Raw genomic sequence first — 15,644 nt, 5'->3', positions numbered from 1 at the left:
AGATGGTTGTCCTTCTGGATGGTTCTCCCATCTCCAGAGGAACTCTGGAGCTCTGTCAGAATGACCATTGGGTTCTTGTTCACCTCCCTGACCAAGGCCCTTCTCCCCCGATTGCGCAGTTTGGCCGGGCAGACATCTCTAGGAAGAGTCTTAGTGGTTCCAAACTTCTTCCATTTAAGAATGATGAGGCCACCGTGTTCTTAGGGACCTTCAAAGCTGCATATGTTTTTTGGTACCCTTCTCCAGATCTGTGCCTCGACACAATCCTGTCTCGGAGCTCCACAATTCCTTCAACCTCATGGCTTGGTTTTTGCTCTGACATGCACTGTCAACTGTGGGACCTTATATAGAGAGGTGCGTGCCTTTCTAAATCATGTCCAAACAATTGAATTTACCACTGGTGGACTCAAATCTTGACAAAAAAGGATGCACCTGAGCGCAATTTTGTGTGTCATAGCAAAGGGTCTAAATGCTTATGTAAATAAGATTTGTTTTATATTTCTAATAAATATGTAAAAACCTGGTTTTCGCTGTGTCATTATTGTGTGTAGATTGATGAGAAAAAAAATGTATTTAATACATTTTAGAATAAGGCTGTAACGTAACAAAATGTGGAAAATATCAAGGAGTCTGAATACATTCCGAATGGCACTGTATGGAGACGGTTTAGTGCAGGGGTGTCAAACGTCCGGCCCGCGGGCCGGATCAGGCCCGCAAACGGGTTTAATCCGGCCCGCGAGATGATTTTGTAAAGTATAAAAATGAGCTGCAATTTTTCAATAAAAGAAACTCCTGTTCCAATTGTGTCCACTGGATGGCGCAATAGCAATTGTGTTAAGCAAGCAAACTGTTTATACCGGGGCAGAGCAAATAGGTCAAGCAAGTGCAGCCAGTCCGGATGAGCTACTTTGTTTTGCCCGCGATATTTATTACGGCTTCTACTTTTAACATTATGTGCTTTGGCACCCTCATTGCCCCAATATGTCTCTGTCAAAAAAAGAGAAAAGTGGACGCAGAGTGCAGAGTGTTCCAAGAAAAATTGTCATCCTTCTATTTATTCACGGAATTGAATGGGAAAGCTGTATGTTTGGTGTGTTCAGAGCATGTTGCAGTGCTGAAAGAATATAACCTTCGTCGCCACTATGTGAGTCTTCATGCCGACAAATATGACAACTTTCAAGGACAGCGGAGAAGAGAGAAGGTGAATGAACTGTTGGCGGGTCTGAAGAAACAGCAGTCTGTGTTTACTCACAGCCGAGACATCAGTGACGCTGCAGTGAAAGCTAGCTACCTCATTGCTAATGAAATCGCAGTGGCTTCAAAACCATTTAGTGAGGGTGAATTTGTAAAAACATGCATGATGAAGGCAGCAGAGATTGTGTGCCCTGAAAAGCACCAGGCTTTTGCAAATATCAGCCTGACAAGAAACACAGTTGCAGACAGGATTTCCGATCTTTCAGTGGATTTGGACAGCCAGTTGAAGCAAAAAGTAAAGTCATTTATTGCGTTTTCGGTTGCAATTGATGAAAGCACGGACATTACAGATGTTGCACAACTGCCCATTTTCATCCGCGGAGTTAATGACACATTGACCGTCACCGAGGAGTTCGTGGAGTTGGTGCCGATGACAGATACAACGACAGCAGCTGATATTTTCACTGCACTCGTCGGCGCGCTGGACAGGGTCGGAGTGGACTGGTCCCGCACTGTCAGCCTGGCTACAGATGATGCGCCCTCAATTATCGGGAAAAAAGCAGGCGTTGTGACAAAGTTCAGAGAGAAAGTGCAATCTGCAAATGGAGGACGTGATTTTTGGACTTTTCACTGTATTTTGCACCAGGAGGCTTTGTGTTGCAAGTCATTAAAGATGGATAACGTCATGAATAAAACAAAGCTGCGCTCAAGGCTCACGCACAAGCACTTGAATCACATCCTGAAGTTGGCTGCCACTCAGGATGTGACGCCTGATATTGATGCGCTGGTGAAAGCTAAAAGATGCCAGGTATCAGGAGTCAAATAAACTATGCAACCCCACTTAAAGTGCTGCATGAGACACCCTGATATAGTTCTGTGATCTGTGATATACTTCTGTGAATCACTGAGGCATTGTGTGTTTGTGTGTTGTTTGTCCTCAGAATTTCAAATAACTTGAGGTGTTTTATGATTAATAGTGATGTTGTGCTTTTGGACACACTGTCCTCAGGCTCCAGCTTTATGTTTATATGTTTTTATGTTGATGTGCTATTGTTTTTAATTGATTTTATTTTATTTGTATATTTAACCTATTCTTGACTATGTGGTTCTTGCACTTGTTTGGGGAACAGGATTCTACATTTCTGCCTGAGAAATGACACCCTGATATAGTTCTGTGATCTGTGAAACAGTTATGTGAATCACTGAGGCATTGTGTGTTTGTGTGTTCTTTTTCTTTAGAATTTTCAAATAAACTTCAGGTGTTTTATGATTAATAGTGATGTTGTGCTTGTACTATTTTGGACACACTGTCCTCAGGCTCCAGCTTTATGTTTTATGTTGATAGTATTAAAACAAAGAAAACAATCTGAAGTTGTTGTTTTTAAGTTATATATACACCATGATTTTACCGGTCCGGCCCACTTGGGAATAGATTTTCCTCCATGTGGCCCCTGAGCTAAAATGAGTTTGACACCCCTGGTTTAGTGGGTTAAATGCATGTAAAAAAAAAAATGCATGTAAAATCACTCCTGATCTTTCTTATATATTTGACAGACATCTCAGAACAAATTAACTTTAGATTTTTGGGGGGGACTATCTGTTGTTGTATGAAGTCAATCTGTTATTCAATGCGTTTGTATGGGCTAGTAAAACAATTCACAATTAACCTATTTTTTTTCAATTTTCACCTAAAATGGCATACCCAAATCTAACTGCCTCAGGACCTGAAGCAAGGATATGCATATTCTTGATATCATTTGAAAGGAAACACTTTGAAGTTTGTGGAAATGTGAAATTAATGTAGGAGACTATAACACATTAGATCTGGTAAAAGATCATACAAACAAAAAAACATGCTTTTTCATTTAATTTTTTCATCATCTTTGAAATGCAAGAGAAAGGCCACAATATACACTGCTCAAAAAATAAAGGGAACACTTAAACAACACAATGTAACTCCAAGTCAATCACACCTCTGTGAAATCAAACTGTCCACTTAGGAAGCAACACTGATTGACAATACATTTCACATGCTGTTGTGCAAATGGAATAGACAACAGGTGGAAATTATAGGCAATTAGCAAGACACCCCCAATAAAGGAGTGGTTCTGCAGGTGGTGACCACAGACCACTTCTCAGTTCCTATGCTTCCTGGCTGATGTTTTGGTCACTTTTGAATGCTGGCGGTGCTTTCACTCTAGTGGTAGCATGAGACGGAGTCTACAACCCACACAAATGGCTCAGGTAGTGCAGCTCATCCAGGATGGCACATCAATGCGAGCTGTGGCAAGAAGGTTTGCTGTGTCTGTCAGCGTAGTGTCCAGAGCATGGAGGCACTACCAGGAGACAGGCCAGTACATCAGGAGACGTGGAGGAGGCCAACAACCCAGCAGCAGGACCGCTACCTCCGCCTTTGTGCAAGGAGGAGCACTGCCAGAGCCCTGCAAAATGACCTCCAGCAGGCCACAAAATGTGCATGTGTCTGCTCAAACGGTCAGAAACAGACTCCATGAGGGTGGTATGAGGGCCCGACGTCCACAGGTGGGGGTTGTGCTTACAGCCCAACACCGTGCAGGACGTTTGGCATTTGCCAGAGAACACCAAGATTGGCAAATTCGCCACTGGCGCCCTGTGCTCTTCACAGATGAAAGCAGGTTCACACTGTGCACGTGACAGACGTGACAGAGTCTGGAGACGCCGTGGAGAACGTTCTGCTGCCTGCAACATCCTCCAGCATGACCGGTTTGGCGGTGGGTCAGTCATGGTGTGGGGTGGCATTTCTTTGGGTGGCCGCACAGCCCTCCATGTGCTCGTCAGAGGTAGCCTGACTGCCATTAGGTACCGAGATGAGACCCTCAGACCCCTTGTGAGACCATATGCTGGTACGGTTGGCCCTGGGTTCCTCCTAATGCAAGACAATGCTAGACCTCATGTGGCTGGAGTGTGTCAGCAGTTCCTGCAAGAGGAAGGCATTGATGCTATGGACTGGCCCGCCCGTTCCCCAGACCTGAATCCAATTGAGCACATCTGGGACATCATGTCTCGCTCCATCCACCAACGCCACGTTGCACCACAGACTGTCCAGGAGTTGGCGGATGCTTTAGTCCAGGTCTGGGAGGAGATCCCTCAGGACACCATCCGCCACCTCATCAGGAGCATGCCCAGGTGTTGTAGGGAGGTCATACAGGCACGTGGAGGCCACACACACTACTGAGCCTCATTTTGACTTGTTTTAAGGACATTACATCAAAGTTGGATCAGCCTGTAGTGTGGTTTTCCACTTTAATTTTGAGGGTGACTCCAAATCCAGACCTCCATGGGTTGATAACTTTGATTTCCATTGATAATTTTTGTGTGATTTTGTTGTCAGCACATTCAACTATGTAAAGAAAAAAGTATTTAATAAGATTATTTCATTCATTCAGATCTAGGATGTGTTATTTTAGTGTTCCCTTAATTTTTTTGAGCAGTGTATTATTGCAGTTTAGGCGGAATCTAGATTTTGGCCACTAGATGGTAGCAGTGTATGTGCAAAGTTTCAGATTTATCCAGTGAAGCATTGCAATACTGGACTATTTTGTATCAAGCCTGCCCAAATGTGCTGGATTGGTCAATTGACACATTTTCAAGTACATAACTATAGAAAACATACAAAAATGATATGGTAATACAAAATGTAAGTTCACACACTCCCAGGAATGTCATACATGATGGATCAATAGCTTATACACTAACTTTCACACATCTAGATGGCCGGTGGGGTGGGTGTGGAGCCAGAGACAGCAGGGATTCAAACTGTAGATCCCAGTTCCTACATTTGAATATAAAAATGGATTTTATCAAATAAAACTATGCTACATTTTATCTCTGGGACCCTTAGGATGACAAATCAGAGCAAGATTACTGAACGCAAGTACATTATTTACCTTCAGAGGTGAATGTATCAAACCAGTTGCCGTGATACGTTTTGTTGTTGTTGTTCACTCTCCTCAAACAATAGCATGGTATTTTTTCACTATAAATTGGACAGTGCAGTTAGATTAACAATAATTTAAGTTTAGAATGCAATTAGTTTAAATCAGCTGTGTTTGCTTGGGATGGGGAAAAAGTCTGACAATACTCTGGCCCCTGAGGACTGGAAGTGCCCGTCCCCGTTTTATACTAACACTATAATCAAAAGGCACGACTGGACAGTTTTTGTGTTATGAGAACATTTCCCGTGACCTAACGAATGTTCTGGAAACTTTCACAGAACCAATTTTGATTTTCTGGACAGTGTGCAGTATGTTCGTCTTTTTTTGCGGACAGACGGAGGCACACTCCAACACTCAGATGCAGTATTTGTATTTAGTGAGTCCGCCAGATCAGAGGCAGTAGGGATGACAACACATCATTTTGATACGTGCAGGAATTTGACCATATTGATGTCCTGCCTGAGCATTCTAAATGTAATTAGTACTTTTGGGTGTCAGGGAAAATGTATGGGAGTAAAAAGTAAATATTTTCTTTAGGAATGTAGTGGAGAAAAAGCTAAAGTTGTCACAAATATAAACAGTAAAGTACAGACAAAAACGACTTAAGTAGTACTTAAAGTATTTTTACTTAAGTACTTTACACAACTGGAAATATCTCATTTACATAAGTATTCACACCCGAGTGAATACTTTGTAGAAGCATCTTCGACACCGATTACAGCTATGAGTCTTTCTGGGTAAGTCTCTAAGAGCTTTCCACACCAGGATTGTGCAATATTTGCCCATTATTATTAAAAAAAATTGTCAAATTGGTTGTTGATCACTGCTAGAACACTCAATTTTTCAGGTCTTGCTATAGATTTTCAAGTAGATTTAAGTCAAAACTGTAACTCGGCCAATCAGGAACATTCACCGTCTTCTTGGTAAGCAACTCCAGTGTAGATTTGGCATTATGTTTTAGGTTATTGTCCTGCTGAAAAGGTGAATTAATCTCCCATTGTCTGGCTGAAAGCAGACAACCAGGTTTTCCTCTAGGATTTTGCCTGTGCTTAGATCCATTCAGTTTATTTTTTATCCTGAAAAACTCACCAGTTCTTAAAGATTACAAGCATAACCATAACATGACGCAGCCACCACTATGTTTGAAAATACGGAGAGTGGTACTCAATAATGTGTCGTATTGGATTTGCCCCAAACATAACACATTGTATTCAGGACAAAAAGTTAATTGCTTTGCTTTTTTTTTTTTACTTTAGTAATTACTTTTATTCTGTACAGGCTTCCTTCTTTTCACTCTGTCAATTAGGTTAGAATTGTGGAGTAACTACAATGTTGTTAATCCATCCTCAGTTTTCTCCTATCACAGCCATTAAAACTATTTTAAAGTCACCATTGGCCTGATCTTGAAATCCCTGAGCGGTTTCCTTCCTCTCCGGCAACGGAATTTGGAAGGACGCCTGTATCTTTGTAACGACTGGGTCTATTGACACACCATCCAAAGTGTAATTAATAACTTCACCATGCTCAAAGGGATATTCAATGTCTGCTTTTTTTAATTTTTTACCCATCTACCAATAAGTGCCCTTCTTTGCGAGGCATTGGAAAACCTCCCTGGTCTTTGAGGTTGAATCTGTGTTTGAAATTCACTGGACCTTACAGATCATTCTGTGTGGTGTACAGAGATGAGGTAGTCATTCAAAAATCATGTTAAACACTATTATTGCACACACAGAGTCCATGTAGCTTATTAATTTGTAAAAATGTCTAAAAACATAATTCCACTTTGACATTATGGGGTAGTGTGTAGGCCAGTGACCAAAAATCTAAATTGACTAACACAATAAAAAGTCAAGGGGTGTGAACACTTTATGACCAGTAGCAGGGTTATCTGGCTAGACTTCTGCATTCCTTTATTACTCCCTTAATTCCTCAATCCCCTTATCACATCTGATAGGACGCGATAGGTGAAAGCAATGTGGCAGAAACTAAGCGGCATCAACGCTTCAACTAGGGCCCATAGCACCCTATGGGCCCTGGTCAAAAGTAGAGCACTACCGTATTTTCCGCACTATAAGGCGCACCGGAGTATAAGCCGCAGCAGCTAAATTGAATGATGTGTACATACAGTGGGGGAAAAAAGTATTTAGTCAGCCACCAATTGTGCAAGTTCTCCCACTTAAAAAGATGAGAGAGGCCTGTAATTTTCATCATAGGTACACGTCAACTATGACAGACAAAATGAGAAAAAGAAATCCAGAAAATCACATTGTAGGATTTTTAATGAATTTATTTGCAAATTATGGTGGAAAATAAGTATTTGGTCACCTACAAACAAGCAAGATTTCTGGCTCTCACAGACCTGTAACTTCTTCTTTAAGAGGCTCCTCTGTTCTCCACTCGTTACCTGTATTAATGGCACATGTTTGAACTTGTTATCAGTATAAAAGACACCTGTCCACAACCTCAAACAGTCACACTCCAAACTCCACTATGGCCAAGACCAAAGAGCTGTCAAAGGACACCAGAAACAAAATTGTAGTCCTGCACCAGGCTGGGAAGACTGAATCTGCAATAGGTAAGCAGCTTGGTTTGAAGAAATCAACTGTGGAAGCAATTATTAGGAAATGGAAGACATACAAGACCACTGATAATCTCCCTCGATCTGGGGCTCCACGCAAGATCTCACCCCGTGGGGTCAAAACGATCACAATCCCAGAACCACACGGGGGGACCTAGTGAATGACCTGCAGAGAGCTGGGACCAAAGTAACAAAGCCTACCATCAGTAACACACTACGCCGCCAGGGACTCAAATCCTGCAGTGCCAGACGTGTCCCCCTGCTTAAGTCAGTACATGTCCAGGCCCGTCTGAAGTTTGCTAGAGTGCATTTTGATGATCCAGAAGAGGATTGGGAGAATGTCATATGGTCAGATGAAACCAAAATAGAACTTTTTGGTAAAAACTCAACTCGTCGTGTTTGGAGGACAAAGAATGCTGAGTTGCATCCAAAGAACACCATACCTACTGTGAAGCATGGGGGTGGAAACATCATGCTTTGGGGCTGTTTTTCTGCAAAGGGACCAGGACGACTGATCCGTGTAAAGGAAAGAATGAATGGGGCCATGTATCGTGAGATTTTGAGTGAAAACCTCCTTCCATCAGCAAGGGCATTGAAGATGAAACGTGGCTGGGTCTTTCAGCATGACAATGATCCCAAACACACCGCCCGGGCAACGAAGGAGTGGCTTCGTAAGAAGCATTTCAAGGTCCTGGAGTGGCCTAGCCAGTCTCCAGATCTCAACCCCATAGAAAATCTTTGGAGGGAGTTGAAAGTCTGTGTTGCCCAGCGACAGCCCCAAAACATCACTGCTCTAGAGGAGATCTGCATGGAGGAATGGGCCAAAATACCAGCAACAGTGTGTGAAAAACTTGTAAAGACTTACAGAAAACGTTTGACCTGTGTCATTGCCAACAAAGGGTATATAACAAAGTATTGAGAAACTTTTGTTATTGACCAAATACTTATTTTCCACCATAATTTGCAAATACATTCATTAAAGATCCTACAATGTGATTTTCTGGATTTTTTTTCCTCATTTTGTCTGTCTGTCATAGTTGACGTGTACCTATGATGAAAATTACAGGCCTCTCTCATCTTTTTAAGTGGGAGAACTTGCACAATTGGTGGCTGACTAAATACTTTTTTCCCCCACTGTATATAAGCCGCACTGGACTATAAGCCGCAGGTGTTTTAATGTTTAATACCTAGGAGGTCTTCTAGTGGCCGTTAGCTGTAAAAATCCATAGATTAGCCGCACCGTTATATAAGCCGCAGGGTCGAAAAATGGGGAAAAAGGCGCTGCTTATAGTCAGAAAATTACGGTACTTAAGGAATAAGGAGCCATTCGGGATGCAGTCCTGGACAGTCGTCTCGGATCAGAGAATGGGAGTAAACGTTGGCAGAAGGGAGGAGGGGGACAATTGCTACGTTTCAATTCTCTATCCTTCTCCACAAGTGTGCATTCGTTTACTCCACCTCATGCATTGTTTTGATGCAAGCATGGCTGGAGGGAGTTCCCACCATATTCATCACACCAGTCCATTCCTTCTAAATCCATGAGGGGGAGTGTACAAGTGCACACTTCGGGAGTAGGGCAGAGAAACGGAATGTAGCCAACTTGTTGGAGTGAATGTGCAGCCTGGACTCACCCACTTCTCCCATCACTCTCAGGCCCTCCTGGTAGTTGGGGCCGCCGCGACGCACAAAGATGGTGACCTCATTCTCCTTCAGGGGTCCCTGGTAGTCTTTGATAGCCCTGACGATACCCTAGTGGTGGACAAGGGGAGAGCACAACATGGTAAAATATATGGATACACATGCCTTGTTCAAAGCATGGGATTAAGGCAGGCACAATGGCTAGGGATGGACGAAATCTGCAGGGTGGTTTTTCAAAATCTGTTCTTATAGAATTTTGTATATATGAAACTGTAACATGTTTTAGATTGTTTACTGGCATTATTTGGTTTGATTGAACAGATTCTAAAATGTTAGAATTTTGCCAGGAAGACTAGGCATCAGCTCATGTGGATCCAAATAGAGAACCTCTGTGTCCGAAATCGGTTTTGCCTACTACTTATTAAAACATACTGTATACTAATCCTACTATATACCATTTAGAAAGTACTGTTTAGTATAAAAGCATGAATTCAGCAACAAATAAACATACTAGGCTCACCCATACTGAGAAATCGTCATCTAAATGCTCAATTGCGTTGTTTCCCGCCCTTTGTCCATTTTGCTATAGCCCATCCTCTTATCTGATTATCAGCTGTTGTCAAACACACATGGGTCTGAAAATATGCATCTCTTCCTCAATAGTGTGCAGCAAATACTAGATGAAAAGTCTGAGTAGACTACATGACCAAAAGTACGTGGACACCTGCTCATTCCAAGATTCTGGGCATTAATATGGATTTGGTCCCCCCTTTGCTGCTATAACAGCCTCCACTCTTCTGGGAAGGCTTTCCACTAGATGTTGGAACATTGCTGCGGGGACTTGCTTCCATTCAGACACAAGAGCATTAGTGAGGTCGGGCACTGACGTTGGGCGATTAGGCCTGGCTCGCAGTCGGCATTCTAATTCATCCCAAAGGTGTTCGATGGGGTTGAGGTCAGGGCTCTGTGTAGGCCAGTACATTTCTTCCACACCTATCTCAAAAAAACATTTCTGTATGGACCTCGCTTTGTGCACGGGGGCATTGTCATGCTGAAACGGGAAAGGACCTTCCCCAAACTGCTGCAACAAAGTTGGAAGCACAGAATAGTCTAGAATGTCATTGTATGCTGTAGCGTTAAGATCAACCTTCACTGGAACTAAGGGGCCTAGCCCCAACCCATATTCGTCAGTCAGACTGCCAGATGGTGAAGCGTGATTCATCACTCCAGGAAACGCGTTTCCAATGCTCCAGAGCCGAATGGCGGCGAGCTTTACACTAATCCAGCCGACGCTTGGCGTTGCGCATGGTCATTTTAGGCTTGTGTGCAGCTGCTCAGCCATGGAAACCCATTTCATGAAGCTCCCGACTAATAGTTATTGTGCTGACATTGCTTCCAGAGGCAGTTTGGAACTCGGTAGTGAGTTTTGCAACCGAGGACAGGCAATTATTATTCGCTATGCGCTTCAGCACTCGCCGGTCCCGTTCTGTGAGCTTGTGTGGCCTACCGCTTCGTGGCTGAGCAGTTGTTGCTCCTAGACTTTTCCACTTCACAATAACAGCACTTATAGTTGACCGGGGCAGCTCTAGCAGGGCAGAAATCTGACAACCTGACTTGTTGGAAAGGTGGCATCCCATAATGGCGCCATGTTGAAAGTCACTTAGCTCTTCAGTAAGGCCATACTACTGCCAATGTTTGTCCATGGAGATTGCGTGGCTGTGTGCTCGATTTTATACACCTGCCAGCAAGGGTTGTGGCTGAAATAGCCGAATCTACTAATTTTAAGGGGTGTCCACATACTTTTGTATAAATATAGAGTATGACATCCTGGCATTTAAAGCATACTCAAATGTTAGAAATGTTACATACTATAAAAGTTTATATTTTCAAATTCCCGATCAGCCTACTATTTAGAACGCAAGTACAGGTATTTCGGAAACACCCAATTAATATATTTTCGATTACAAATTACTTCAAGGGGCTCATACACATTCTGCACTCGTAGATTCTGTCTGGCCCCATCAATGACACAGCACTAGGCGAAGACCGTTATTGGGCGCCTTACTTTGAACGTGGCCGCCACGTTTGTGAAGTTAGCGATGCTTCCTCCGATGATCAGCACTTTCCCTGGCGAGGCAAAGAGAGAGAACTATGTTGTTAGTATTAATGCCGAGACTTCACGTAACAACGAACATTATCTAGTTTGACAATGCGGTAACACACTAAGAACTGAGCATGTGATAGAACTGAGTGGTGCACTGTGAGTTAAATAGTCAAAATAAATGGAATTTGTCTGTGTCCAAAAGTAATTTAAGTGTAACTAGTAAAAAAACTAAAAAAAGGTCAACACATTATATTGCTCCACATTTATTGATGAAGATTATTAATGAATTAAGAAGATCCCAACTCGGATCAAAATGTTGGAATAGAGGTGGTACAGGAGCAATACAGTCTGTGGGACTTTTTGCTTCTATATGCATTGTTTTTTGTGATATAGTCCAAATGTAATATGAGCTGAATATGCCAATGTTGATTTCAAAACTATAAGAGGTGCATGTGGGCAACCCTGGCGAGCGCCCAGGTGTAGGGTGAAGTTGCCACTAGACGTTGATCTTGGGTCAGTTCTGCACTTTCCCACAAATGGTTAAGGTTATGATTGGGGTAGGGGAAGCTGAGCAAGTACCAACCTTCGTGGTGCTTCTCTCTGGTCATGAGTGAGAGGATGGTCTTGGCGTAGTCGTAGGTCTGTTGCTCGCTGGGCGCTCCCGAATACTCCCCGTAGTTGGCCAGCTCATCCACTCCACCCAGGTCACAGATGGTGTCACTACGTTCAAGGGGTCAGAGTCAAGGACAAGTGGTTTCTTCCCAAATGGCTCCCTATTGCCTTTATAGTGCACTACTTTTGACCAGGGCCCATAGAGTAGTGCCATAAAGGCCTGATTGGTGGAGTGCTGCAGAGATGGTTGTCCTTTTGGAAGGTTCTCCCATCTCCACAGAGCAACTCGGGAGCTCTGTCAGATTGACCATCGGGTTCTTTGTCACCTCCCTGTCAACTGTGGGACCTTATATAGACAGGTGAGTGCCTTTCCAAATCATGTCCAATCAATAGAATTTACCACAGGTGGACTCCAATCAAGTTGTAGAAACATCAAGGATGATCAATGGAAACAGGATGCACCGGAGCTCAATTTTGAGTCTCATAGCAAAGGTCTGAATACTTATGTAAATAAGGTATCTGTTTTTATTTTATTTATACATTTGCAAAAATGTCAAAAAACCTGTTTTCGTTTTGTCATTATGGGGTATTGTGTGTAGATTGAGAACATAAAAAAAAAATCCCTTTTAGAATAAGGCTGTAACGTCACAAAATGTGGAAAAATGGAATGGGACCGAATACTTTCCTAATGCACTGTATAGTGTAACCTACCAATCAATGTATATCAAGTGCCGTGGAGGGCACAATCTTACAATGGTGCAGTCCAGAAATGAGAGCATTAACATCAATGCCAAAAGCCTGGGCCTCTGATGGAGACTGTAGAACTGTCATCAACACATGCTTCAGTACTCTCCCTTCTCTCTAGGAACATTTGTGTGCCCCATAGGCGCTTCGAAAGGACTTGGATAGGAGTCCGTTAAATGACTAAAATGCAAATGTAAAATGAAAGGATCCCACCCTGATCACCAATGTAGCGGACCGATGTAGACAAACACAAGTGCCTTAGCAGAATGGAATCTAAAGCTTGTGTGGTCCAGAGACGAGAACTCTACCATCTATGGCAAAAGCCTGGGCTCCTGACGGGGACAATATAATTCTGGGAATCCTCCAACTGCATGTTAAAAATGTAAAATAATCTGCCTGTCACCTGTTAAACTGATACTACATTGAATTTAGTCTTCGAGGTGCTCAAACAAGCATGTGTATTTGTAGTTGTTGCACTAAAATGCACTAGAAAAGACAACAGCCAAATGCATTTGTGGTCTCAATGTCTAAATAGTGACGGCAGGCCTAGCTCAAACTGCAGGACTTAGTGAATAGATCGTGGGCGACAAAAGAGAGAGATAATGAATAAAGATGCTCAGACAAGCCCGTGTATCTGTAGTTGGTGTTCTTCAACTCTAAAATGCACTAGACTGTTTAAGACAAACCCCAAAAAGAAAAGCCAACAGGCAAATGCATATGTGGTCCCAATGTCTAAATAGTGACAGCAGGGCTAATTCAAACTGCAGTAGGATGGTTCTCCTCACAGGTGAGTGAATCAGCCAATACTTGGTGAATCTCTGGGAGCAGGACACAGGAGAGCTGAATAGATCATGTGAGACAAAAGTGAGAGACCAGAATGAATCAAATAAATCACAGCAAAGGAATGTAGTTTGTGAGCTAGAAAATGAACATCCTGACAGTCTGAGGCAGGGTGCTCTGCCATCATCCTACTCCAACTATTGACAGGGATAATGTGGCATTTCTTATTTGTCAGTATGAATGAAGTTAGTGGGTCCTGCCTTGATTAGATTTATACTACTTGTCCTACACATTTGTCTTAAATTATTACTTGGAATAAACTGATAGCTAAAAAACAATCCTTGTCCCGGAATGAGATGCTAGCTAGTGATATTTGCTCCCGCTACCTAGCAACATATCTACTTGTTGTAACTTGCCAGCTAGCTACATTACTAAGGTTGCTGTGTTCTAAGTTGGGAGTCATTTTACAGCTTGCGTTGCTGGTATCACGTTTCTATAACGAAATAGTTAGATTACAAATAAATTAAAACTACTTAACCTAATAGCAGTTGGTCAGACAGAGATCTCTCTTGAGATGTCACTAGCTGTCTACTACCTTAGATACGGATAACGTGATCAGCAGAGATAGTACCATGGATAGTACACAAGTTTTTATTGGTTTAAAGTTTAGTACTCGGCGGTGTTTGCCTGTCCAGCTAGCGAACATAAAAGTATTTTGAAAGATGTGCACAAATTGACATGGCCAACAAATGGAAATGTGTTCAGAATAAATTTACACAACGTAAAAACCAGCACGTCCCTCGACAGAGATCGATCTCCTCGAAAACTAAAGTAGATGGCTTGCTACGGCCCACCACCTAAATTACAACCATGGGGTTGGCAGGAGCACAAACAGATCTGGAACTAGGCTAGGAACTTTGGGAACGTTTCCGTAATTTTGCAAGCCTACCTGTAGACTACGGAGGCTCCTCCACCTGCCACCATGGTCCAGATCCTTCCCAGGGGGTTCAGGATGGTGAGCTTTAGACTGGCCCCGCTCTTGGCATCCAAATCCGCGATGTAGGCCTCCTAGAATAGGTAGACAAGGATGTGTCACTAGGGCATATACCCTGTGTATCCGAGGGCAGCAGAGAAATCCTAGTCACAGGTTATTTACCCCACCAAAATCTATACAAGTTGTTAGTTCCATGGATTTCAAGTTCCCATGAAAAGAAAAAATGGATAACATGCATTTCAAGGAAATGCTGACAAATTGGACAGCCCTAGCCATCGGCCTGGAGAAACAAGCAAAACCATCAGCTGAGAGAACGGTCAGTCATTTCTGGGGCCATATGTACAATATCAAGCTTTTCATAGTAGGGGTGCAGATCTAGGATCAGGTCCTCCCTGTACATGTAATCTTATTCATTGTGATCCAAAAGGCAAAACTGGATCCTAAAATCGTCACTCCTACTCAGACGCTTGATTCAAACACTATATACAGTGGCTTGCGAAAGTATTCACCCCCCTTGGCATTTTCCCTATTTTGTTGCCTTACAACCTGGAATTAAAATTGATTTTTTGGGGGTTTGTATCATTTGATTTTACACAACATGCCTACCACTTTGAAGATGCAAAATAATTTATTGTGAAACAAACAAGAAATAACATTTAAAAAACTGAAAACTTGAACGTGGATAACTATTCACCCCCCCAAAGGCAGCAGTAATTACAGACGCAAGTCTCTTGGGGTATGTCTCTATAAGCTTGGCATATCTAGCCACTGGGATTTTTGCCCATTCTTCACGGCAAAACTGCTCCAGCTCCTTCAAGTTGGATGGGTCCCGCTGGTGTACAGCAATCTTAAGTCATACCACAGATTCTCAATTGGATTGAGGTCTGGGCTTTGACTAGGTCATTCCAAGACATTTAAATGTTTCCCCTTAAACCACTCGAGTGTTGCTTCAGCAGTATGCTTAGGGTCATTGTCCTGCTGGAAGGTGAACCTCCGTCCCAGTCTCAATTCTCTGGAAGACTGAAA

The 15,644-nt window shown here is 42.8% G+C and overlaps 1 protein-coding gene across 1 annotated transcript in view; it reads right to left on the bottom strand.

Moving 5' to 3' along the window:
* LOC311101057 (ATP-citrate synthase-like) overlaps positions 1-15,644 on the bottom strand; it is a 97,985-nt gene that overhangs the window by 55,825 nt on the left and 26,516 nt on the right. Inside the window, exons 8-11 of the mRNA XM_084142093.1 lie at positions 14,574-14,692; positions 12,072-12,208; positions 11,450-11,511; positions 9,378-9,495 (exon numbers count right to left, since the gene is read on the bottom strand). Of these exons, the coding sequence (XP_083998219.1) occupies positions 9,378-9,495; positions 11,450-11,511; positions 12,072-12,208; positions 14,574-14,692 (436 nt within the window). The remainder of the gene's footprint in view (positions 1-9,377; positions 9,496-11,449; positions 11,512-12,071; positions 12,209-14,573; positions 14,693-15,644) is intronic.

Source organism: Coregonus lavaretus (assembly GCF_964263955.1).
Source record: "Coregonus lavaretus genome assembly, chromosome: 25".
Classification (NCBI taxonomy): Eukaryota; Metazoa; Chordata; class Actinopteri; order Salmoniformes; family Salmonidae; genus Coregonus; species Coregonus lavaretus.
This window is presented reverse-complemented; position numbering and strand designations above follow the sequence as displayed.